This window comes from Rhipicephalus sanguineus, chromosome 1 (assembly GCF_013339695.2).
Source record: "Rhipicephalus sanguineus isolate Rsan-2018 chromosome 1, BIME_Rsan_1.4, whole genome shotgun sequence".
Lineage (NCBI taxonomy): Eukaryota > Metazoa > Arthropoda > Arachnida > Ixodida > Ixodidae > Rhipicephalus > Rhipicephalus sanguineus.
Window position 1 is genome coordinate 157,126,532 of NC_051176.1, and position 26,425 is coordinate 157,152,956.

At 45.6% G+C, this 26,425-nt stretch overlaps 1 protein-coding gene and 1 long non-coding RNA gene across 2 annotated transcripts in view; both read left to right on the top strand.

Annotated features, from left to right (window-relative positions):
- The window catches only part of LOC125759076 (uncharacterized), a 365,173-nt gene that overhangs the window by 239,410 nt on the left and 99,338 nt on the right, over window positions 1–26,425 (top strand). The gene's annotated exons all lie outside the window — the stretch shown is intronic.
- Window positions 1–26,425, top strand: part of LOC119400871 (ATP-binding cassette sub-family F member 1) — a gene marked incomplete at its 5' end in the record, with an annotated part of 57,141 nt that overhangs the window by 21,008 nt on the left and 9,708 nt on the right. Inside the window, 7 exon segments of the mRNA XM_037667775.2 lie at window positions 1,510–1,593; window positions 8,030–8,154; window positions 11,230–11,342; window positions 12,525–12,699; window positions 13,104–13,178; window positions 17,922–17,992; window positions 18,112–18,144. Of these exon segments, the coding sequence (XP_037523703.1) occupies window positions 1,510–1,593; window positions 8,030–8,154; window positions 11,230–11,342; window positions 12,525–12,699; window positions 13,104–13,178; window positions 17,922–17,992; window positions 18,112–18,144 (676 nt within the window).

The following is a 26,425-nucleotide window of genomic DNA, read 5'->3' on the forward strand; positions in this document are numbered from 1 at the left end:
TTCGATGTTATGTTCTTGTCGATTTGTAGCAGCACAGTGAGGTCCACTGACCGTTCGGCACTGGATGTCGAAAAAAAGGCCGCATTTTTTTGGTCCGAAAGCTCTGCCAATGAATGCTATTCAGTCTCTCCGTGGCCTCCCCTTATGGAGCCGCTAGCAGACGATTCTGCGACAGCGCCCATCAAAAAATTTTGGACACGTCCAGTGTTGCCGGAGCACCAAGCATTATGAATATCCCTATTGGAAGACAGTTCAGTACAGCGCTCGTGTTAGTTTATTCCATGTTTCATCGTGGATTCAAAGTGCACTGCCATATTTCATTATTCCACCAAAATTCATATTTATTGGTTGGCTCCAAACTTTGCTTGACTTTGGGCACTCCTACCCCTTCGCACGTCGCTTGCCATGTGGTGACATGGCAGCACATGTGCATTTGTTCAAACAGTGTGTCCCACCACACAAACCACAAAGAAATATTAATGGCGCTGCTTCCAAACTCACTGGCTCAACTGTTGCGACAATAGTAGTGGTGGTACCTTTGCCTCCACCACACCGCTGCAAACGTCAGATGTTGATGCCTTTTGGGCTTTCCACTTTAGATCTGGTCACCAAGTGCGGAAGGTGCAGTGATGATGATAATAACTAGTATGTCACGCCCAACTAGGATAGTGACCACAAGCTAGCTGCAGTGGCGCGCAGCGCAGTTTATCCATGCGGGATCTACTTAGTGTTCAAACTAACAAACTTTTCCATGCTTGGGGCTCTACGGAGCACGGCTGTACGTTGTCACTTGGTTCACATGATAAAAAAATTCGAATTCTTCAGGGAGAATCAACTAGCATTTGTTTACTTACTGCATTCTTGAAGGGGCACTAAAGAGAAATTTCTTTTTTTTTTTTTCATATTAGTAAATTACTTTTGCCCAATTCGAAAATAATCAGAAAATCACCACTCTTGCCGCGAGAAGACATTTGGTAAGCGCGAGAGAATGCAAAAAAAAATGCGGGTGGCGATGCCAGCTTAAAATTCTCGCATCAAACACTGTGACGTCATAGGTTTTGACGGTGTCTGCTGGGCCCTACATAGTTCTTAATCATTAAACATGAAGTATACTGTCCTCTGAGGGGTCCATAGACTTAGCATACCAAGTTTCAGGAAGTTTCGTTGCACCAATGTTGTCAAAATACGAAAAAAACACTCCGAGATCTGTGACGTCACGCTCGGAGATTTCGGCGCGAAATTTAAGAATGAAACTTTGACTTTTTTTTCTCTATTAATAAATCTGTGATGGTGAATATAATGAAATTAGAGTTCTGAGAGCACAATTTATCAATCTAAACCGATTCATTGTTTCACTTTAGTGTCCCTTTAATACTGAGCAGTCTTATTTTGTGCAGACATATTGGTGAATGGCTGGCTCCCTGCCATCATATGCGTTTCATAAATAATTTTGCACGCTTTAGTAGATTACCCTGACTAACCTAAGTGGATGATTTTTTTTCCTTTCAGGGCCCTTTTTATTGAGCCTACGTTGCTTTTGTTGGATGAACCGACCAATCATTTGGACCTGAATGCTGTGATTTGGCTTGATAAGTAAGTAGTGATTCGTGTATTGTGCCCTGCACATGTTTTGTTGAAGATGACTCAGTGTGATGTGTGTAAAAGTTGTAGTGTAATTTCTCAACTCTCAGGCATTGTGCAAGCCAGTTTTCGCTATGGTACCTCACGTAGCTGTGATTTCAACGTGCACAATAATGTATACAGTGAACCCTTCACATCAAAATGTCATGCTTCTAGTGGCAATGTGACAATAAGAAACGAATACTATATAACAAAACCAAGAAAAACATAGAGGGCGTTATTTGTAGTTAATAATGGAAGTGTAGTAATTATGAGATAAAGGAAAAGGAAAGTGGATGAAAAAAGAACTTTCCACCCGTCAGGACATCACCCGCAACCTACGCATTGCTTGGGCAGTGCACTAACAGTTGTGCTATGGCAGTGGCTATTCCATTCGTCCGCTTCCTTGGGTATTTATGTATGTGAAACCCTAGGAGTGTTATACCCCTGTCATTCAGGCACCAAAGAACTCCTTTTTTAAAAATCCATAAAGGAGTTCCACGCAATGGGAGTTGTAGTCATGGAACATGGCACTTTCATGAACTATGAACAGAAACCGCATGGAGCACCTATGTTGCATCTATGTGCACTTGCAAAATTTCTAATCCTATCACGCTGAAAACTTGTTACATCATACATATGTTTCATAAAACGCATAATTCGTTAAAATAACAAAATTGTTTTGGTTAATGAGTACTTTTTTGCAAGCTAGTTTATTCATACTGAAATTTTCAATGCACTGTGTAACAGAACCACCCTATGGTGTGAAAACGAAAAGGAAGAAATGGCAGGAAAGCGTGCAGCTTTTCACAGAAATATGTATGTACCCGCAGCATGTTGACAGCAATAGAGAGTTTTGGAACGGGGGCCCTAAAGAAATAGCTTCGAAGCCTCTGCGAAAGCGCAAGACATGAGCATCATTTAGGTTTTGTTTTGGGCATGCTATTTCTTGAACTAAGTGGTGAGCCCCTAAAATCTGCCTCAAAAGCTTTGACTCAGCAAACATGGTGGCACCCATTGAAGTGATGGCTATCGTGAAGGGCCAAGCTGACCAGATTTCCGAGTACAGTAATTGATGGCATTATTAATAAATAAATGCTGGTGTAGGCAGGGCTTAAGGTAAGGGGGGGTTCGGGGGGGCCCGGCCCTCCCTTACATTTCTTAAGGAGGGGCTGTATGTATTTTTTAAGATCGTTTGTTGATATGAGAGCTCGTAGGCATGGCTGGTGACCGATCTGATTGTCTTGGCTGATGACGGCAAGTACTAATTTAGACTTGCAACTGGTGGCACTTACCAGTGACTTTATTACAACTACATTGCTTAAATAGCAATTTCAAAGAATATGCATATGGAAAGCTAATTTATGTATCCACTTTTAATTATTATCCTTCGTGCTTGCCTTTCTAGCTGCCGTAGCGCTGCAAGCTCAATACGCAAATAGTGTGACCTAAAGTCAATACACGAAAAAGGCTTTGGGGCCCCAAACATTTGCTGCCCCTATTCTAAAGCTCTCTCTTGTTGACGGGTGCTGGCAACACTGCAGATATGGTATGTGTTTGCTGAACTACCCGTGCTGATTGTCAGACACACTGCAGATTGTCATCCATTTCTTTGAAATTGCGCTGCCACCTCAGTCGAGTTTTTCCAATATCGTATGAACACAGGTCTTGAGTTCAGTCCATGTAGCCCTTCCTGCGGATGGGTTTCACCACTGTTCACATCTGCTGCCGGCATGACTGGCTGGTACAACAAAGCAACCACGTCACTCACTGCTATGACTTCTGATAATATTGAAGTAAAGTAAAGAGCACTGCAATAAAAATGGAACAAGGTGCAAAGACTTAAACATCGTGGTGCACATGGAGATACTCAGGGTATTTGAAATGGCGGCACCAAGGTTTTTGTTTGGCATAGGGGTGTGCGAATATTCGAAATTTCGAATATTTTTCGAATAGTGTTTGCTATTCGATTCGATTCGCACTGAAATTTTACTATTCGAACTATTCGAACTTCCCAAAGACAAATGCAGTCAACGTCCGGTTGAAAGTGACCCCTTCAGATTTTCAATACGCTTCACCTCATTACACTCTCGTATTGCGGCAAAGCTGCCTTTCAAGCTCCGTTACGGTCGAACTTAGCCAAGAGACAGTCAACGTCCGATTGGAAGTGGTCCCTAGATTTTCAATATGCTTCACCTCCTCACACCCCCGTATTGCGGCAAAGCTGCCTTTCAAGGTCCGTTACGGTCGAACTTCGCCAAGAGACAGTCAACGTCCGTTTGGAAGTGGTTCCTAGATTTTCAATATGCTTCACCTCATCACACCCCCGTATTGCGGCAAAGCTGTCTTTCAAGCTCCGCCACGGTCGCAAATGTATTAACTCAAGAAAACGCTGGTTCCAATATGGAGATGAAAGATGTGGCAGAGTTGGGGGCTCAATTAATGCTGTTTTGGACCTGAAATTTGGGCAGGATGTCCAAAAAATCGGACGCTGAAGCTTTTTAGCATCCAAAATTTCAGATGTTCTTATATATTGACATCTACGAGGCAGATTTGGAACTCCGGACTTGAAGGGAGCACACCCTTGTCCGCCACATCAGTTGGGCTTCCACAGAAGTTGAAAGAGGAGGAGAGGCTGAGGAAATGGCATCTTTGCCTATCACGTGTAAAGTGTTGTCGGCAACACTTTGGTTGCGCAAAATCCTGTACATAAATACAATTCGGCCTCTACATTGCCTCATTGTTGATAAGAAAACTATGAAACACCACCCCGCCAGCGCTTCATCAGCCTAGCGAAAAGAAACACTTTCACGTTGCTATCTCACAAGAACATACTTAGGGATTCTCTGCAACTTTTTCTGTAATTTCACTTCGAATTATTCGAAAAATGTTTGAGAAATATTCGAAAATTATTCGAAATTATTCGATTCGATTCGCACTCATTCTTTATTATTCGAATTCGCTTCGCACCCAGAATTTTGCTATTCCCACAGCTCTAGTTTGGCATTGTGTGGAAAGCAGGTGCACTAATGTGAGTAGCATTTTTTTCACATGCACATTATCAATGGATTGTGCAATGAAAAAACTTGTAATAATACTGAAACTTATTATTGTGTTGACAGCGGTGATATCGTGTTTGCAGTTTTTTTTTTTTCGGAACTACAGCTTACTCCCTTAGGGATGAGAGTACTCCATTCCGCTACCAATGAAGATTGCTGAATTTCCTTTGCGAAAAGACTTCTTTTGCATAAGGGAGACTGTGTGACATGGAGCACATCTCCCTCGACGTAAGGACGAAGGAATTAAAAGGAGTTCACTGGTGCCCATTTGACAGGGGTTAACATCCCCATTGCTTTCCTTGGCTTTCTTATCTATTTACTTCATGTGGTTGTGTTTAAGGAACTCCGGTGCATTTTTTACCGTATTGATATAATGCCGTTTTCAAATAGTGTTAACAGCCCTATAACAGCAAGGGTGGTAATTTTGCTGAAAGGCTCGTCAATAATTTTAAATAAGCAATAAACGAGGAGTCGAAACCGAAACAGGGAGCTGAGCTGCTCCGTGCCGGGTATGCGATGACGTCACGAAATACGCTACACGCCGCCACAGCTGGCCAGAGTGTAAACATAGCACACGTGCTTCCTCTATCGCACGAAAAGCAAGCTGGCGATGTCATCGACGCGGAATCAAGCTGTGCCAGCCCGTCTCAACTTACCAGTGACGAGTTCAGCGATGATTACAGCTGCTATATCAGTGCGAAAGCATCGCCTTTTGATTTCGACCCGCTGGCGCATGAAGTAGCTGACGTGCCCCGCATCGATCTCCTCGTTGCTCAATATTGTACGTGCTTACTGTAAAACCCGATGTCAGTGATGACTAAGATGCTAGCAGTTAACAAAACCGAACAACTTTGCTCACGTCGTCGCCGCCTTGTAGAACAAAGCGCGTGCTGCAACCGTCTGCTGGTCGAGGCGGGGTTGGAAAAGAGTAGGCACGTTACGTCACATACACACGGTGGTCCGCGTTAACAGGCGTGACTCCGGAATTGGCTACCAATTTTGCACGAGTGAATATGCAGGCGGGCCAAAATTGCTCCGAGATATTCCCTGTTTTTGGAGCCTGCCGGCCCCCAAAGAAGGTGACAATCGGATTTTTCACCTAGCTGCTCACTGATTGCTGTGCGGTTTGCAAGCAACACTTCAAGCCGCGCTACACTACAAGTGACTACAAGGGAATAAAAAAACCAGCGACGAAAGCCTACCATTCTTCTGCCTGCAGTCTCTACGATATCCAGAGCATTGATCCTTAATGAGCTCTAATGCGCTCGACTGTTTCATGAGTAACCCGACTACAAACAATTCTATCACAACATTTATATTAGTGACGGCTGAGTTCTGCCAGTTTTGCTCTCTTTCTTTAATGCCGAAAGGTTATCTTTTTCAACAGCATGCTTCCACGCATATTCGTGCGCAGGGTCCCCCTTCGGGGGGTAGGCGAAGTCGGGCGAATGTTCGTCGCAGCGCCCCCCGCCCCCCCATCTCTATTAAGTGAATGTATGGGGCAGACTTTGCGCCCCCCCCCCCCTCTCAGGTGACCACGGGGCGGCCGCCCCCCTGCCCCCCCCCCCCTTGTGCACGCCTACGCTTCCACAGTTACTGTGCATCGGTTATGCGACCTCTGAGTGATTAAAATACCAGGAAGCCGAGCCAGCTGCAGGAGCCGAGCCGAAGGTGCGCTTCGAGGCACAAACTTCATGCATCAGGGCTTATCTCAAGCATCTTAAAATGCGCAGATGTAAACATAGCCCGTCGGTTATTCTGTCTAAATGCGCTACAACCAGTTGTCCTTTTCAGTGGACAGCTTATATTGCACTTTTCCTTACCTATTGATGCCATTGCAAAAACTTCTTTTTCACAATGCATGTTTTGTAATATAATTTCGTTGCTTTATCTGTAAAGTGTCAAAAGTCAAGCCAAGAGGGGCGGTGGTGCTCTATGCTTTGCGATATTATGTTTTTTGCATATATATTTACACGCACAGATACGGGCAGTAAAGTCTCACCTCCCCACCTGCGCCAATCACAATATCCATACAACGCCCCTGAGGACGACCGTTATTTGTACCAGTCAAGTTACCATTCACTTCCAATACCTTTGAGCCCTCGTAATGTCGAAAAAGTCACATTTACGCAGGGCATTTGTAAAGATATGCACCGTACACACAGCTTTCTGAGCACAGTGAAATTCCAATAGAGCAGCTCAGTTACTCTGAATAAACTAGACGCCGAATCACCATCAGAAGAAAGCATTAAAACAGAAGAAATCAGAATAAGGCACGCCCTTTCTGTTTCCTCTCTTTCTTCTGGCGGTCGTTCGGCGTCTAGTTAATTGACAGTAATGTAACTAGCCCAGCAATGAGTTCGGCTCAATTACACCGAGATCGTGAATCTTCACGTTCGGTATCAGACCATTTTCATTTTTATATTTTGCGCACCTTCCAGCAGTCACTTCGGCTACAAGAACTGATTTGCAGTGTTGCTCAAAGGCATTTATGAAGCAAGCATCCATTAAAAGATTTGAAGTTTCGTCCATGAAGGCTTACGATGACAAGTCCTAACAGACACGCAACGAAAGCCGCATCAGTAATAGTGCCGATTAGCAGGGTGCCGCCGATGCACCGCAGTTCTTGCGCGCGGCGCCGCGTGCCTTCAGTACCGAGCGACTGCAGCGCCGCCGCTACGGTCGACGCGGAAGGCATCAGGCGGCGAGGCGCGTTCACGCCACTTAGACAGTTCTAGTACACTCTACCCTCTTCGTACTTCTAGTGACAAACTTAGTGATCAATATGTTTAGTCAAGGTTTCTACTTTTCAACAGTGAAAGTTACTTATTAGGATCCTAATGTAATCATGGCGGATTGCCTCTTCTGAAAGCATCTTCTTTTTTTCGTTTGTTTGATTTATTATAGCATATAGCTGGGGTTCTTAAACTTTCTGGTCTGAAGGCACTTACTGGTGCATTCAAGGTTAGGAGTCCTGTTGCGAAGCTGTGGACAAGTTTGCAAATTAACTGGAAAGTGGCACATTGGCTGCTCAAATTATCTTCTCAAGCTTGCGTGGCAAATTTCAGGATGGCAGAAATTCTACAAGTTATCCAGGGTTACTAATTAACCAAGTGTGAATTGTCAAGGTTTCACTGACTGTGGAATTGCATCAGTTTTGCTCCAATTTATAAATCTGTACATTTGCAACTTATTGCATAAAGTTGGTTGTTATGTACAGCCTTGCTGGTTACATTAGCAATACTGTATGTCTACTGTGCAAGCTGCTTATGGCTGTTGCTTGGTGGTGTGGCCAAATATGGTTACACAGAAATTTATTACTAATGGGATGGTTTACAATTTCCTTGCAGCTATCTTCAAGTTTGGAAGAAAACTCTTCTGGTTGTTTCTCACGATCAGAGCTTCTTAGACAATGTTTGCACAGATGTAATTCATCTAGACAACCAGAAGCTTTTCTACTACAGAGGAAACTTCAGTGAGTGATTAATCAGCTGCTTCCTTCTTCCCTTCTTTTGTTTTTATTTTAGGATTGTAAGTGCAATTGGCATGTTTTTATTTAGGGCATCAGTTGCACTGTTAGAGACAGTGTTTATGAGAGATACACTGAATAGCAACACTGAGTAAGCTTAAACTTGTAAACTATGCCTTGTTAACTCCACTTTTAATTCATTTGGCGAAAGGAGGTTAATTATTGCCGGAGAAATCGAAGGCCATACTGCTATTTTTAAAGTGTTGTACTGAAACTTCAGTGTCAATTTCTTAGTGATATGTGACAGATCTCAAGGTATCTTCTCCTGGTTTGGCCGTCTTACACAGGAAGTCTTCTTGAAGTTTGCTAGATTGATTCTTTTGTGTCTTTAGAATGTAATGTATTCCTAATATTTACCAGTAAAAGAATAACAAGATGCTAGTAGGTGCAAGCAAAATTCACGCACTGCAAGCTGGCGGACAACATTCAGGGCAGCTGCATGATCGAAAAGTTTCGTCACCAACGTGCTTGTGTATCACTAGTTTCGTTAATCTGTAGTGCTTCGATGGCTTTGCTCAAGTGCACCCCCACCTCATAATCATATCACAGTTTTGGCATGTAAAACCCAAGCAATTACTCTCCTCATTTGCATACACATCATATATCTCTAGAGGTTGTACATCATCACAAGATGTTACTGAAAATATCAGATATTTATAGCTGGTGTACATCACGAATTGGTACTCAAAATTCCGAAGCATTAAAGAATTTTTTCTTGCGTTATTTTTGAATGGTTGATTCATCTCAGGTTTGGGGGGTTTTTCATTTTTGATCTTTTTTCCTTGACCCTTCAAGATTATCGTGGCTATAAAGAGCTCATTCGGCGGGACCCCATAGTCATTGTAGTGCCAGTGGTACTAACTTGTGTTTCTACTGGAATACTATAGTTACAGAGGCTTTAGTGTAGTTTTCTCATTTTGGTGGGAGCTGCCATTACTGAGGTTGCTATTTGTAATTTCAGCTGCCCAGGAATACTTGCCATAGCTGCATTACTTGCAAATGTGTACAATATCTCAGGTTGAAAATTCATGTTTTGGAGGTGCTGCTAGTTTCTTTTGTTATTAATAAATATTTAGTTAATTATCTGTAAAAATCAATATACTATGAGGTTTGTAGTAATAAGAGTTCACAGTACAGTTGGGAAGCTTTTAACATAACTTGCAAAATAATGTGCCAGTGACGACCCTCTGTCTATGCTTACTTTACTCTTCCACGTTCCGCTCATTCATCTCTAGGTGTGTATTGTGCAGAACTTTGTGTGAATTTGTGCCATGTTTGTTACCTGCTGAATTCACTTTATTATTCTCGATAGGCTTGGTCTTCACACTCGTGCTTTTTCACCTCCCCTTCTTGATCTCCATGAAAAGGTTCTTCTAACCTCATCTCATAGCTTCTGCTTCTTGCACTGATTTGGCTGTGCCTTGTCTCTTTCTTGCACATGTTGCCACTTTGCATTGATATGATTTTGCTCAGTTTATTCTGTGCTCTAATTAATATAAATGAGTGAGCATATATGAACGGTGTAGGTGGGATGATCTTGAAAATATTGACGATACTCGGCTTCAAACCCACAACATTGTTGCAGTGGCTTCTAGGTACGAATGGTGGTTGCGCATAAAAGCAGGCAGCAGGGCACTTGTGTATGCACTCGTACTACTGGAATGATTGGCATTCTACACTTGTATCGGTGCAGGATGCCATAGTCACTTATGGTTGGCATATGTTATTTTTGTTCTCTGCATTTCACTGGCAAAAGCAAAGCAGAGCATTGTTCTCTGTTATAATCATGGGTTATCACTGTTGAAGAGTACTTGATTGGCAAGGCGTTATTGCTTTCTGAAAGATCCTTCTTTGTAGCTTGTTTCTGAAACAGAACTGTATGCAATTGGTAATTGCATAGCTACCAACTCCCCCGAGAGCTTGCCCCACCCACAGTGCTCTAGTCGTTATGGCGCTCGACTGCTGACTTGAAGGTTGCGGGATCGAATCCCAGCCGCCGCGGCTGCATTTTTGATGGAGGCGAATATGTGTGAGGCCCGTGTACTTAGATTTAGGTGCACGTTAAAGAACCCCAGATCGTCAAAATTTCTGGAGCCCTCCACTACAGCGTCTCTCGTGATCATATCGTGGTTTTGGGATGTTAAAACCCCAGATATTATTATTATTATCCCTTGAAAGCTTGTTTCGCAGTATTGAGTGTTGCTTTAAGTTTTACAAAAAGTTATGTTTGAGTAAAAGTGCAGCTCACCAGTCTCTGACCAACCCCTGGAAGTCCTGTGATAAGGAAAGGACACTGGAAGGGTACTTGCATGAACAAAGTTTATTCAACCAGGTTCTCATGGGTGTAGAATTAGTGACAGCGAAGTCGCTAAGTAGGTCACCAATTTTAAAACAGTGTGTAGCTAGTCAGCTGCTACTGTTCCAAGTTTGCTGCTGCTTGTGTGCTGCTTCAAAAGGTAGAATATTGCTTATAAAGTGCCCCCAAAAATTGTGTGCCTAGAGAAAAAAAGTAAAAGTGAGATATTTGCTCTCTCTTCCCCTGATGTCATGTCTGCATAATTTTAAAGTAATTTTAAAGTTCACAGGTTCTCAAGTGACAATGTTCTGTGATAATCACTGCTCAAGCACGCTACATGTGTAGCATGCCTAGTTGTTTCAGGGCATTCTTATTGACCTGAATTGGGGGTCTGTCCAAAAGAACATGAAAACTGAAAGGCTCATCACTTGTTCTTGTTGGCTTACTCATCCTTGTTTTTTTGCTGCATGACAGTTCTGGTCAAAAACATTCACCAGCTAGCCCAACAAATGTTTCATCGACTTTGAAAGTATATTTACCAGTCATATTTCAAAATGTACAAAATGGTACATAGCGTGACAATGTTTGCCTCCGGCATGTCTTTTTTAGAGCATACCTAATGCAGACAGCAGAAATGTACTGAAAATTATGTGGTGTGACTTTTAACGGGTCATCTGGTCATTATGCCGAGAGACATTCCTGTGACACTTGTTCCTCCGATGCAGGTCAATTTAAGAAAATGTATGTTCAGCGAAGAAAAGAACTTGTCAAGGAGTATGAGAAGCAGGAGAAAAAAATCAAGCAGATGAAGGCTTCTGGCATGTCAAGCAAAACTGCTGTAAGTGTCTTGCGTTACTTGTATGTCAACCTGAGTTTCGTCTTGACGGCTGTACTGCTCGGAGCAGGGAAGTTCATACAACACGTTGTAATGCAGTGAAAGAGGTGTCGAACTCTTGGCATATGGCTGGCAGGCAATACCCTTTCATTTAACGTTATGATTTGGCATAATTTCTTGCTGTAGAAGTTTTCAAGCTGTATGGCTATCCTTATACACATGTCACTTGTAAAGGGTATCCCAACGTTATCAAGGCACTATAATGCATTTTTGGTACTTTCCTGTTCCAACTGTGTTGCACAAGTACATATTTGGCTGTTAAATTTCTGCTTGAGGAATTTGTATTTTTTGAAAGTTAATCTCTTCAAATGCAGTGAAGCCTTAATACAATATACTTCAGTAAAATGATAAGCTTGATATGAAGGTATTTAACTTTTTGTAACGGTATTTCATGTCCATCTTCAAAGTCCGTATATTTGTAATCTCAGTATAACAAAATTGGAGTGTTGTCACAAAGATAGAGAAGGGTAATATATATTAGTGCTGTGGGGGGTGTCACTGACCAAATGGTTTAATTGCATCCAGTTGTTTATGAACACACCTTTTAAATCGCACACCTCACGGCAGAGAATGGCTGCTAAGGCGGAGCAGTGTCATTTCTGGTAGTGGCACAGTTAGCTATGTTTCCAGATCACAGAGGCCAGGCGTATTTTGTGACCCCTTTTGCGTAAAAAAGGATAAGTGGGTTACCATACTTTGCATAAATGGTCAAGCTTCTCTTCAGTGAAGTAAATTGCAAATTTGACTAGCTTTGTTATGCTGAGGTTTAACTGTAATTTTTATACATCATGACAACGAGCACTAAGTGGGCTGCCACTCATGTACTGTAGAAACTCATTAAAGAAAGCTTAAGGGACCAGAAAAATGTTTTCCGTTTAAGAGGAGTTCCCTTTACTGAGAAAGGTGTGCAAAGATGCAGCACCATGTCGTTCACCCTGTCAACATTGTTAGGTATGTTTAAGCATACGGAAGTGAATGCATCAGCTAGTTTGTCCCGTGGTATGAGGCACCGTTGACTGCTCTTGGATGGACTAGGCACTGGATTATTACAGTCGATTGTTATGAGCGCCGACTAATATGTCAAACACAACTCGATTTCAATCTTGAACATACTTCCTGTTCCAGACAAAAACCACAGTACAGGCTCTGACACGGAAGCAGCAAAAGAACAAGCAGAAGCTGCAGGGTACAGAGGAAGACAATGGCCCTGCAGAGTTGATCCAGAGGCCCAAAGACTACATCGTGAAGTTTAAGTTTCCAAACCCACCGCCACTGAACCCACCCATCCTTGGCCTTTATAGTAAGCTAATGAGTCACACGCTTAAATTTTTCAGTTACATTCAGTAGCTGTAGATAAAAGAATAAGGCATTAGTATTCATTTATGTGCAGTGATATGCCCTCATGCTAAGCAAAAATTGGCACAAGATAGTGTCACTTCTGTTCAGAGCCTTTTCAGATGCACTGATTTGGCATTTTAGCAACGTGGACTAAGAACCACATAGTAATTTGTTTTCAGCTTCATTTAGATCAGTAAAACAGAACCCTGCTTTACGTACATATTAGTGTGTACACTTTTAAGTTTCAGTTGTCTGCATCATTATTAAGACCATTTACTAGTCACTGTCTGCACTTTAGAGTTTGCATAGTGTGTTGTGTGTTAAAGTCTTGCTCTTTATATTCACAGTGGTTATGCTTCATTTCAGATGTCACATTTGGATACCCAGGACAGTCGTTGCTCTTCAAGAACCTAGATTTTGGTATTGACATGTCTTCCAGAGGTAAGTTTTTTTCGATCATATGACTGGAATGGGCATGTGTGTTGTGGGCACATGCTTGTGTGCATGTCAGCACAGATAATGCAGAACTAAAACAGGTACGTAGTCAATATTTGCAGAATTTGCTGTCTGGTTAGAACTTTGCAATTATAGAGAGATGCTATAAAGGGCACTTGTGTCCACAGGTCAATCACTCTGCTATGCTTTTGAAGTGGCTCTTGAAGTGTTTTGTGTGTGTGCTGGGAATCTACCTGTTGCCATCCATTGGGAGGAGACACCAATAAAAATGTTTTCCTTTCTCAAAAATTACGATTTTGCTTTCATTACGTTTGATGTGAACACGAAAGAAAGAGTCCTTGGGGAAAAACTCAAGCTGTATGTGAGTCAAAAATGCAAAGACTTAAGGAATTACAAATTTCTTTGGCCATGTTTTGACACCTGCTGTGTGACATATTTACGTGCCTTCAAATTCTCTCAAATTTTTCATAATGTTTTCAGGTCTGTGCCCTTGCTACTGTGTTTTGAATGGGACGACAGAGAAGAGTAGACAAATATACAGGGTCTGTCCCAAAAGTTCCTAGAATTTTTTGTTTATAAGTTGTTCATTCAGTATCAGTTTACAACCGTTTCAGAACTTTTAAAGTGTTCTCCTCCTGCTTTGATGCACTGTTGCCAGTGCTTCACCCAATCATCGAAGGCATCCTGGAAGCCATCAACGGGAACCTTCTGTGAGGGTGTCCCAGCTGCTTTTACCGTCTCCAGCATTCCATGCTGAGTTCCTCTCAAGGTTTTTTTGATCCTAGGGAGCAAAAAGAAGTCCGGTGGGGCCAGATCGAGGCTGTATGGTGGCTGGGGCAGCGTTGCCACGCCCATTTGGCCAGCGATTTGGAGACAATGAGTGCTGTGTAGCTTGTCGTGTTGTCATGGTGCAACATCCAGTTGTCGCGCGTTTCTTTTTGGACACGTTGATCCCTGTTGTGCAGCCATTTGAGCGCTTCACAGTAAAACTCCTTGTTGACTGTCCCTGTTGCAGGAATTCACTGTGAACCGTGCCTTTTCTGTCAAAAAACGCAATAAGCATTGCCGTGATCCGCGATTTGCTCATCCTTGCGTTTTTTAGGTGAGGAGACTCCGTAGTGTGCCACTCACTGTTCTGACGCTTTGAATTGAGATTGTACTCAAAATTTCAAGTCTTGTCCCCTGTGATCACTTTATCCAAAAATTCTGGGTACGTTTTGTAGCGTTCATGCATTTCCTGACTCTTCTTTCATTTCACTCGTCAGGACTAAAGTGCCAATTTTTCGGACGCCCGATTTTCCGGACATGCTAGAAAATTCGGACGCTTTCACGGCATTGTCATAGATGTCAGTGTATAAGAACGTCCAAAATTTCGGACGTGTCTGATTTTTCGGACTTTCTGCCCAAATTGCAGGTCTGAAAGGCATTAATTGAAGCCCCCACTTCTACCGCGTCTATGATCTCCTAGGTTCGAACCACCACTTTCGCGAGTCCATCTGTTAGCTACAGTAGCAGAGTCAGAAAGTCAGCTTTTCCGCAATACAGAAGTGTTAAGGGGTAAAGCTGACCAGAAATTCAAAGGGGCCGCTATCACGGCACAGTGCGGCGATCTCTTTACGGGTAAGAAGCGGAAATGCACGGAGGCGTCATTGCGGCAGGTGGCGAATGTGCCAGTATGGTTTAATCGCTAACAACCCTTGCGATAAGCGTCTTCAGTTAACTGCTCAGTAGTGCATGTTGTCTAGCGCAGTTGCATGCGTACTACACTCATTTAATAGGCGTGAACCCAAACGCGGCGCGCCGCCATTCATGCTGCCTCTTTGTGCGAGACCACTAAGTGCGCCGCACAGAAGCATTGCCTTCACGAATGAAATCAGCTCGCCATTGCCGCGCCCACGTGCGGTCAAGAACGGAGTGGACATCACGAACACTTTCATGACAAATGCATGCGTACGGTACAGCAACAGTACAGTGATGGCGTCAGCTTAGTCGGCAATGTGCTGCACACAACTAGAAACGATCGAGAGAGTGGTAAGCTGGGCTAGTTGGTATTTATTCATAGTAATAAACAGCGCAAAAAGCTATAAACAAAAAGGAAGAACAACACTGGATGCTCGTCCCGTGTTGTTCTTCCTTTTTGTCTATAGTTTTTCGCGCTGTTTATTACTAAGAAACGATCGGCTTCACACGGGGCAGCAAATGCTGCCTATCGGCGGAGATTCGGCGATGTGTGTGCGCACATTTGCGCGTTTACATGCGCACACGCATCGGGGAAAGCCGGACGAGTCGTCCTCTAATCTGCCACAGTCTTTGTGTTTCGTGTCATCGTTTCCAAATGCTCCATGCTTGAGAGCCGTAATCTATTCCGCGTCTTGCTGGTATCAGCGGCGCTCATCACGAGATGCAAATTTGCAAGTGGCGGTTGACACGTAGTTAAGCGGGGTTCGCGGCAGGTACTGAATGTATTTACGAGAGCCTCGTGCACCAAAATGCCTGATAAGTGCACTGGGAGGCATCAAGGCTATTTCGGACGTGGCTGTGGCGATTTGACCGCTTAAGCGGAATAAAAAAGTATGAATTCGTTTTTTCGGATGATTTCGCGGTCCCTAAGGGGTCTGAAAAATCGGACATTGACTGTATTGACACCATTTTCGTGCAAACTTTCCTCATAGAAAGATTCTCAATTAAAACACAACGAACGATTGTTTTGGGTATTCCACACTCCGCTGCGATCATCTGAACACTTAATCACCGGTCCTTGTCGAAAACTTGACGCACTTCTTGCACCGAAATGTCCGTTTGTAATGTCGACGGGTGTCCTGAGCGGTCATCATTGTTAACAGACTCCCAACTCTCCCGGAACCTCTTGTGCCACATGAAAGTTTGGCTTTGTTTCATTGTATCGTCGCCGTAGGCCTTCCGAAGTATTTCGGAAGGCTTACGAAATACTTCGGAAGTATTTCGTAATTTTTTCCCTAGTTTCACACAAAACTTGGTTGCATAACACTGCTCCAAAAACTAGTCCATTCTTTTTCTCGGCGAGGGTGCAGTAGATACCTCTGTGCGGAGCGTGACCTGCTTCAAAAACTGCCCGCAGGCAACCGGGACTGGTCTCATTTTGAAGCTTACATCCCCCACGAACTTCTCCGCCCAAAGCCCCGCCCTGCCAGGTGGTTTTGCCGACTAAAAAAACAATAAAAAAAATCTGGGAACTTTTGGGACAAGACCCTGCAAGCATTGATGTTTGTCTATTATTCTGCGCTGTCCTTGTTACCTTTGTTTACTGCCATATCCCACCATACAAATAAATTCCGGTGGCACCTGTACTACAGTCTTGTAGCAGTGCAAGACTACTGCAGTATAGTAGTACAAGGCTCTGTTACTTGAGGAATACTTGCTTTGAGAAGGTTCAGACAAGTTGCTAAAGCATGCAGTATTAGCAACGGCAAAGTCGCAAAGTCACTGAAGGAAACTGTAATCCAAAAAGAATGTATTGCTTGTCAGCATCAGATGTCTCTAGTTTGCTTATTTGCTGCATCCAAAGGTAAGCTGTTGTTTATAAAGTGCATATGATTTTACTAAAGGGGTGTGCCCAAGGTAGGCATTAAAAATATTGCATTATATTTCTACCTCCTTTTTTGTTTGGAAGTTTGTCATAAAATTAGATTTTCAGGCATCGTTTTTATTAAAGGCTATTGTTAATTGATTGATGTCACTAGTGATGTCGAATTTTCTACAGCTTCCTAATGAAACACAGGGTGCGATATGCATTTGGAATAATGTCAAGTGTTGTGTGGTTTTTGTTGTTTATCCATGCCCATTCACCTCAATGTTAAGCTTGTTGCATCTGAACTAGTGGCTGATACCGCTACTTCTAAAAAGAAAATAAAAAAAATGCGCAAGGTCATAAGACATGGTGGTGTAACGAGATTTGTGTTGTAACAGAGTCCAATATAGTAAGGTGACAACTTAAAAAGGTGTTACGGGTCCCTTGAAGCATAGAGTTTCCTACAATACTTACTAGAGGGAACTCTGGCGCTAGTGTCTATGGGAGCTGCAATGCATCGCGCTTCAGCCAGCATGGTAATCATGGGTAGTACACGGATTTGTCTAAACTTCGTTCTTTTGGCTCCGTTTGGCTCCGCGTCGCCTGCATCCGCTTTGTCGCAAAACGAAGTTCAGCAAAAATCAGCAGTTTCACTTCACCACTTTAACTTCTTTAGGCTCACCGATTCAAATCTGGTCACGAAGTTCACAACGATCCATTCTTTTATCCGAAAGAAAGCCAAAACATAGCAATAAACAAAGCCACAAGTGCGTTCGAAGCCTACAAGCACGAAGACTAGGCAAATCCGTGTACTACCCATCATTCCCATGGTGGCTGAACGATCGCAGCGCCAGAGTTCCCTCTAGGTCATCTTAGGAAACTCTATGCCTTGAAGCACTCACTTTTTGGAACTGTGGAGAGAGAACTAATCGGTTGTACTTTGTGACGGGCAGGTCATAAGTGCTAAATTAGACATAGTAGCAAACACTGTAGGCGATTTTGATGCTGCCACTTTTACAAGGTGCAGGAACTTAGTCTTTTTAGCTATGCTACAGGATTAGGAATTATGGTTATTTGCTATATTTTATATTAGTTTTCTGGAGAAAACAAATGTTACTAGTATATTTTTGTGCTCTTATCATGCGAGCACTGATTTTTGTGTGAATGACTTCCTTTTTTAGTTGCTGTTGTCGGGCCGAATGGTGTTGGGAAAAGTACATTTCTCAAGCTTCTTTGTGGAGACTTAACTCCGGTGAGTGGCCATATCTATTACTAAGGGTATTTATGCAAGTTCAGCTTAGATATAAACATTACTTTGTTTTCCATTATGAACTGTTGTCAATGCTTTGTTCTTCTGATTTCGTTTTTCAGCTGCAAGGGGAAGCTCGAAGAAACCATAGGCTGGTAAGGAGGCATTGTTATCATTAGCTGTTGCTTTGAACACATTGTAGTTAAAGGGCCAAGAAATAGTTTGGAAACAGTTTTACATTTAACAGGTATGGAGAAAAGTACATATGGGCTGAATGACAGGAGGCTATTCTGTTATTCGGGGAAAGCAAAGTGACAAAAGACATGCAAGGAGGTCTTGTGTTGTTAGGTTGAATTAAGATAGAATACAATCATGGGGCTGGTTTAGTAGCTTGTTCAGTGTCTGTGCTTGGCCCTGCCTCAACTGATAATGACATAATGCGTGCATAGCATATTTTGGCCCATTTCTTTATTAATTGTGGGACAAGGCATCTCTAATTAAAGCCTAAAAAGTTTTATGTTGTTGAGGTGTTTATTAGACGGCAGTCAGCGACGATGCTCAATGGCGACAGTCAAGCAAGAACACGAGCTCAGAGCGCGAGCGGGAAGAGCCCAAGAGGACGACCCACTAGAAGGCTATAGAGAGCGCAACCCCTTACTCAACTCAAAGGCTTCGCTACAATTTCCCCGGGTACGAAAAGGGAGCCGTCCGGCGACCTAACAGCTCGTCACTATGAGTGGGTCATAGTAGGCCTTGAGGCGCTCCACGTTGACTATGCCGCGCCCTCGACGGCGCATGTCCGAAGATGGTTCGATGGGTTCGATCACGTAGTTGACCGGGGATGTGCGCTCGACGATCCGATAGGGGCCTTCGTATTTCAGCAGTAGTTTTGAAGAGAGGCCAGTTGCAGTGGTAGGGACCGAGAGCCATACGAGTGCTCCAGGGACGAACGTGGACTCAGAAGTGGTGGTGCCACCGCGAATGCTCTTCTGCCGCTCTTGTTCCTGCGTTGTAAAAGTCTTGGCAAGCTCGCGACACTCTTCCGCAAGCCTGGCTGTGTCAGAAATCGGCGCACACTCAGTTGAATCCGGCTTGTATGGGAGTATCGCGTCGATGGTGTACGACGGGTGCCTTCCGTACAATAAGAAGAAGGGTGAAAACCCAGTTGTGCTTTGAGGGGCGGTATTATAGGCGTAGGTGACGAAGGGCAGAATGACATCCCAATTTGTGTGATCGGCGGCGACGTACATTGAGAGCATGTCGCCGAGCGTGCGGTTAAAGCGTTCGGTTAGGCCATTCGTCTGCGGGTGGTAAGCAGTAGTTTGCGGTGAACAGCATGGCACTCTTGAGAATGGCTTCGACGACTTCCGACAAGAAGACACGGCCTCGATCGCTGAGAAGCTCCTGGGGTGGACCGTGACGCAGCATGAATCGGTGTAGCAGGAAGGAGGCAACGTCGCGCGCTGTAGCCGCTGGGAGGGCGGCGGTTTCGGCGTACCGCATTAGATGGTCAACAGCGACGATTGCCCAGCGGTTACCAGCCGATGTCAGAGGAAGTGGTCCGTACAAGTTGATGCCCACGCGCCCGAACGGACGGTTAGGGCAAGGTAATGGTTGTAGACCAGCGGGTGACACGTGCGTTGAAGGTTTTCGGCGTTGGCAATCGAGGCAGGAGCGAACGAACTTCTGCACGTAGCGGTACATCCCTCGCCAGAAGTATCGTTGTCGAATGCGGTGGTAAGTTTTGGATACCCCAGAGTGCGCGCATTGTGGATCAGAGTGGAAGGACTCGCATATTTCAGAACGCAGACTGCGGGGTATCACAAGTAGCCACTGGCGGCCATCGGCGTTGTAATTGCGTCGGTGCAGTAGATCGTCACGAATGGCGAAATGGTGGGCTTGACGACGCAACGCGCGAGTGGTTGGTGTTGCCGACGGATCAGTGAGCAAGTCTATCAGCGAGGCGATCCATTTATCCTTGCGCTGTTCGGTAGCGATGGTGTGAACGTCGATGGAAGAAACAATAATGTTACGTGACGAGCATGGGGTATTGTCGTCAGGCAAGGGCGAGCGCGAGAGGGCGTCGGCGTCAGCATGCTGGCGTCCGTTGCGGTACAGCACGCGGATATCGTAGTCCTGTAGGCGAAGTGCCCAGCGGGCGAGGCGGCCTGAGGGATCCTTCAATGACGACAGCCAGCATAGTGCATGATGGTCGGTGATGACATCAAACGGGCGACCATACAAATAGGGTCGGAACTTCGTAAGGGCCCAGATGATCGCCAGGCATTCCTTTTCGGTGACGGCGTAATTGGTCTCGGCTTTAGTAAGCGTACGACTTGCATATGCCACGACATATTCAGGGAACCCCGGTTTGCGCTGCGCAAGGACAGCGCCAAGGCCAACACCGCTGGCGTCTGTGTGTACCTCTGTAGGGGCCGTAGGGTTGTAGTGGCGTAGTATGGGAGGCGACGTCAACAAACGACGGAGCGTTGCGAAAGCGTCGTCGCACTCTGACGACCACGAATGGAGGGGCCCGTTACTTCCGAGGAGCTTCGTCAGCGGCGATATGATAGTCGCGAAGTTTCGAATGAAGCGCCGAAAGTAGGAACACAGTCCTTACGAAACTGCGCAGTTCTTTGACGGACGTCGGTTTCGGGAACTCGGTCACGGCCCGAAGCTTGGCTGGATCGGGGAGAATTCCGTCCTTGGACATGACGTAGCCGAGTATGTGAGCTGCCGTGCTGCAAATCGGCACTTCTTTAGATTCAGTTGCAGACCAGCGTTGCTCAAACGCGTCAACACATGCCGGAGGCGTTGAAGATGCGTGGAGAAGTCTGGAGCAAACACAACGACGTCGTCGAGGTAGCACAAGCACGTGTGCCATTTCAGGTTGCGCAGAATAGTATCCATCATGCGCTCGAAGGTGGCGGGCGCATTACACAGCCCAACGGCATGACGTTGAATTCGTACAAGCCGTCGGGCGTGGACAAAGGCGGTCTTCGGTCGAGCGTCATCAGCCATAGGTACTTGCCAGTACCCTGAGCGCAAATCGATGGATGAAAAGAATTCTGCTCCTTGTAGGCTGTCAATCGCATCGTCTATGCGCGGTAGTAAATACACGTCCTTACGAGTGATCTTGTTGAGCCGTCGGTAGTCCACACAGAACCGCACAGAACCGTCCTTCTTCGCAACAAGAACGACAGGAGACGCCCAGGGGCTGTTAGATGGTCGAATAACATTGCGTCGAAGCATGTCGTCGACTTGCTCGTTGATTATGCGGCGTTCTGTGGGAGATACGCGATATGGACGTTGCCGCAGTGGCGGTTGGGCGCCAGTGTCGATGCGATGCGTAACGGTGGACGTGCGGCCGAGAGAAGTTTGAGCGACATCGAAAGAAGCGCGAAATTCTTCCAAGAGACCCAGAAGCTGGGAACGCTGGACCGGCGTAAGGTTGTCAGCAATGGAAGAAGCGAATACATCATCGGGCGATGAACCAGACGTGGTAACAGCACTGAGCGTACTGGAGTTGGGGCAGTGCGTGTCATCTGGTTCGTCCATAACTTGTGCGTCTTCGAGGGGTTCCACGCTGCCGAGACATTCTCCTCGCACCAACGTAACACTGTACGGAGATGGGTTGATAACAAAAATTGACGCGCTGCCCTGAGTGACTTGCATGGTCGCGAAAGGCACCAGCAAGCCTTTCCTCGTGCGAACACGGTCAGATGGCGAGAGGAGTGCAGCGGTGTCGGAGAGACTGGCGCAGTAGACGGATACCGCCGTTGACGAGTTTGCAGGCACTGTGGTGTCGTCTTTGACGAGTACCTTGCTCACAGACAATGGACAGTCAGCCGGCGTCAGATCAGAGAATGGTGAGAGCTCTATTTCGGCTGGTGCGCAATGAATCACGGCCTCGTGGTGGGAGAGAAAATCCCATCCTAGGATGACGTCGTGAGAGCATGCTGGAATTATGATCATTCGACGGCGTACAGAGCATCGTTAATCATGACGCGGGCTGTGCACACCGCTGTAGGGTGAATACTTTGGGCGCTGGCTGTACGGAGGGAGAGCCCGGGAAGTGGCGTCGTCACTTTTCGCAGTAATCGGCAAAGTTTGGCGTCAATAACGGATACGGCGGCTCCAGTGTCGATAAGGGCAGATGCGCGAACACCGTCCACAAACACGTCTAACACGTTCGATGGGCTTCTCTGAGGGCTTTCGCAGTCGACAGCGTCGCAGCCCTTGCCCTCGGGGACTGCGACGACTAGTTTCCTGGTCACCTGGGACCGGGACGTGGCGCATCGGTGACAGTGATCGGCGTCGTGGTGACGGCGAACGGCGTGTAGATGGAGCTGAGCGAGACGACGGTGACATAGGCGGCGGTGAAGCGTAATACGGGCGGCTTGACTGGCTAGTGATGGTTGAGCCGACACGAGGCGGCTGCACGCGATTGCAATAGCGGGCAACATGACCGGCGCAACTGCACGCGAAGCAGATCGGGCGGTTGTCAGAAGTGCGCCATCGATTCGTCGGGGTAGGTCCCATCCATGACGCAGGACGCGGTGGACGAGGCGTCTGCTGATACGACTGCATGATGGGCTGCATCGGTGGCCCAGGTATGACGTCGGCAAACGCAGCCGGCACACTCGCTTCAAAGGCCTGAGGTCTGGCGACGGCTTCGGCGTAAGTAAGTGGGGCAGCCACAGAGATCGCTTGGGGTGACCTGGCTACAACTTGCGCATAACTGAGCGGTGCAGGCGCCGGAGGGGGCTGGTGGTATTCCGGCATGACTTCCGCGATTTCCTGCTGAATAGCGCGGCGTAAGGGAGGCAGCAGCGTGGTCGATGGCTGTTCAACATGCTGCTGCTGAGGGAAGGCCAGTAGGGAGAACTGGCGGGCAATTTCCTCCGCGCACAAAGGACTTGATCTCGGCTAGCAAGGCGGACTGATCAGAAATGGCCGACAAGCCAGCGAGATCGGCGTCGCGTGATGCAGGTCGACGGGTCAGCAACCGCTGCCGGCGCAGCTCCTCGTAGCTTTGGCAGAGCGTGATCACCTCGGCCACAGTACGAGGGTTCTTGGCGAGCAGCATAGTGAAGGCGTCGTCGTCGATGCCTTCATAACGTTGCGGATCTTGTCAGACTCAGGCATAGCTGCGTCGGCTTTCTTGCACAAGTCCAGGACGTCTTCTATGTAGCTCGTAAAGGACTCACCGGTCTGCTGAGCTCGTTCACGTAAACGTTGTTCGGCTTGCAGTTTACGAAGGGCAGGGCGGCCAAACACGTCGATGATGGCGGTCTTGGAAGCAGACCACGTGGGGAAATCGGTGGCGTGGTTGTTGTACCACAGGCCCGCCACACCCGCGAGGTAGAAAACCAAGTTGCTGAGTTTGCCTGCCTCGTCCCATTTATTGGGTACGCTCACACGCTCGTACATCGCAAGCCAGTCCTCAACGTCGGTGCCATCCGCGCCGGTGAAGATAGGGGGGTCGCGGATGCGGGGGACACCGGGGCAGGAGGTCGTTGTTGGAGGAGGCGTTTGCTGAGCAGCGTCTTGAGGCATGGTAGTTGGTAGGGTACGGGATCGTAGCTCCAGGGGCATCGAATGGGAGCACAGCACTCTCCACCAATTTGTTGAGGTGTTTATTAGACGGCAGTCGGCGACGATGCTCAATGGCGACAGTCAAGCAAGAACACGAGCTCAGAGCGCGAGCGGGAAGAGCCCAAGAGGACGACCCACTAGAAGGCTATAGAGAGCGCAACCCCTTACTCAACTCAAAGGCTTCGCTACAATGTAAATACGTACTACTTCCAAATATAAATAAGATTTTGTGTACGAGGACCCTATAAAGCTCTTCAAAAAACCTATAAGACTTTATCAGTTGGAAGAGATAGTACTACTTTGCAAGTCTTTCACAATAACTGCAATAATTTGTTATGAGGGCCACTATTGTGTAGCGATAACTTCTACTCAATTCTGTGCTAGTCTTACCATTGGCAGGCTGATACCATTGATAGCCATTGCTCTGACCACTGATGAAGTGCATAGAGGCATTAGCATTGGAAAAGGCTTTACTACAAAATAGTGGCCCACAAGTATGAGCCAATTCTGTTCTTGGTGCATTTGTGAATCCTTTGCACTTTTTTGAAGTACGGCATGACAGGATGTAATAAAGAAAATATATCCTGCCCAACACTGGCATTTCCATTGTACTTACTGCATGTATTCTCTCTGTTCTTCAAAAGTTTCTAAATCGACCGTGAAAGGGAAAAGAAATAAGCACCAGGAAATGAAAGCAAATTTGACAAAGGTCACCTTGCAGAAGGCTCACTAACTGGATGATTTTTGCATGTTTTACCTGAAAATGAATGGCGCTATAGATAGCATACAAAACTGTAACATGCAAACGGTAAACTTGCGTCCTAAGTTGCAAAAACGGTTGTTAGTATGGTCCAGGTTTTAAAAAAATTTTTCTGAGTTAACTATTTCTAAGAGTGCTGCGCAGTTCTTTTCGTGGTCGTGTTGGCTTTTCTAAATGTATTTAGGAGTTGGAAATGTTAATTGCTCTTTGCAGTAATTTATATAATGGGAATAAGAGTCTCTGAAATCTGGTGATTTCTTTAAGCATTTTTCATGGAAGGTGTTCCCTGAGTTCCGGTGGCCCTGACTGAAGCGTTAGCTTCTAATGCCACTCACCGTGGAATGAAAATGGGCTGAAATTTGTATCTGGTGCATGAATTAGCATCTGATAAACCTAAAGTTATGTAGAAAGCGCACCTGTTCTGCAAAGCAGTGCTCAGTGCTAAAACACAATGATCGGGAACTGTGATGCAAGGGCATTTCAGAAGCGAACAGCATCTCACCGGCCAAGGCGACCGCATTTTTAGATGGAGGTGAAATGCTTGAGTCCCGTGTACTCAGATTTAGGTGCACGTTACCCAGGTGGTGGACATTACTGGAGCCCTCTACTACGGTGTCCCTTGTAACCATATTGTAGTTTTGGGACGTATAACCCCAACAGTTGTATTATTACAGCATCTCACTGACTATGTCAGTGAGGCAGCTCACTTGGCTTGCTCCTTGGCTTGCTCGTTTGCTTTTCACAATAGCGGTGTCATGGAAACTAAGTGCATTTATTTATGTGCAGCACTATTGTGGAAATGTCAGTTGTGCTGGGAAAAGTAAGAGCTGTGCCACAAGCTAGATCACAAGTGCTGTCAGTTGTGGCATGCACCGAGGTAGGCCTACCTCCTGCTGGCGGTCGGTCGGTGGTGTGCCATTCTGAAGTGCTTGTCAATGGCCCAAATGTGCACGTATTAAGAATATTTGTGTAAAATGTAGCAGGGTAGTGCAGAAGTATTTGTTTTGTAACACGTTCCCAAGTCAGAGATGCACCTACATTTCATGGGTCCAAAATAGAAAATTAACATAAGAATGGCAGTGGAGTGCTTAAACTGCTCAGAAATTGAATGCACACCCGATTTTTTTAGCAAGAAAAACATTGCATGTCTGATTCTGGCAGTAAGAGAAAGACCACACTCCATCTTCTTGGAATAAAAATTTATTTACTTACTGTCTGTCATCATTGCTCTTATGCAGCACATTACTGCTTTAACCCTTTGAGGGTCAGATTTTCTCGCGAAATGCAGTCCAAAAATGGGTAATTTTTTTATTGCTGAAATAAATTCTTCAGGTGATTCTAATTAAGAACAAAATTGTCTAAAACTTTTTTTGTGTGGCCGTAAGGTGACAAAAAAAAAAATAATTTTTGTTGTTACATACACAAGATGTATTCGTAGAATCATCAAGCAAAATCCTAAAAAAAACACTCATACGATTTTTTAGATATAAAAATTATGCATTGTATTAAACATAGCTCACAGACATACAAAAAGTAAGCGCACCAGAGTACCTTTCCGGCAAAAAATGTTCGTGCTCCCCAAAACAGGAAACGCAACCATGTCAGCGTCGTTTGTGTGATTTAGCGCCGCACGGAAACAGATTGTATTCGCGCCCCGGGGAGCAATGAACGAGAGAGTCGCAAGCGGACACCCTTTGAGAGATTAGCAACCAGACACCCATCAGCTTTGCGGGCGCGAGAAGCGATAACCACCCGAAGGACGAACCCGAAACCAGCTGCACTGCATGCCCAAGTTCTGATGCGCGAGTGAAAGCCGCCGCTTGAAAAAAAAATTCCACGTATTCCCGAAGTGTGGCAGCACATGCCAAGCAAGAGAAATGATGAAAAAAGGTGCGCATTTTAACCCTTTGCGGTCCGTTGTCGGGCAGCGCCCGACAACGCAACACGGCCGTAGCGGTCCGCTGTCGGGCCCCGCCCGACAAGGGTGTTCGTGGTTTAAATTTTGCTGTTTTCTCACCGCGAGTCGCGCGCATTTTTTGTATACATGAAGGGCCATCTCTTGAGGAATAAGTGAGCTT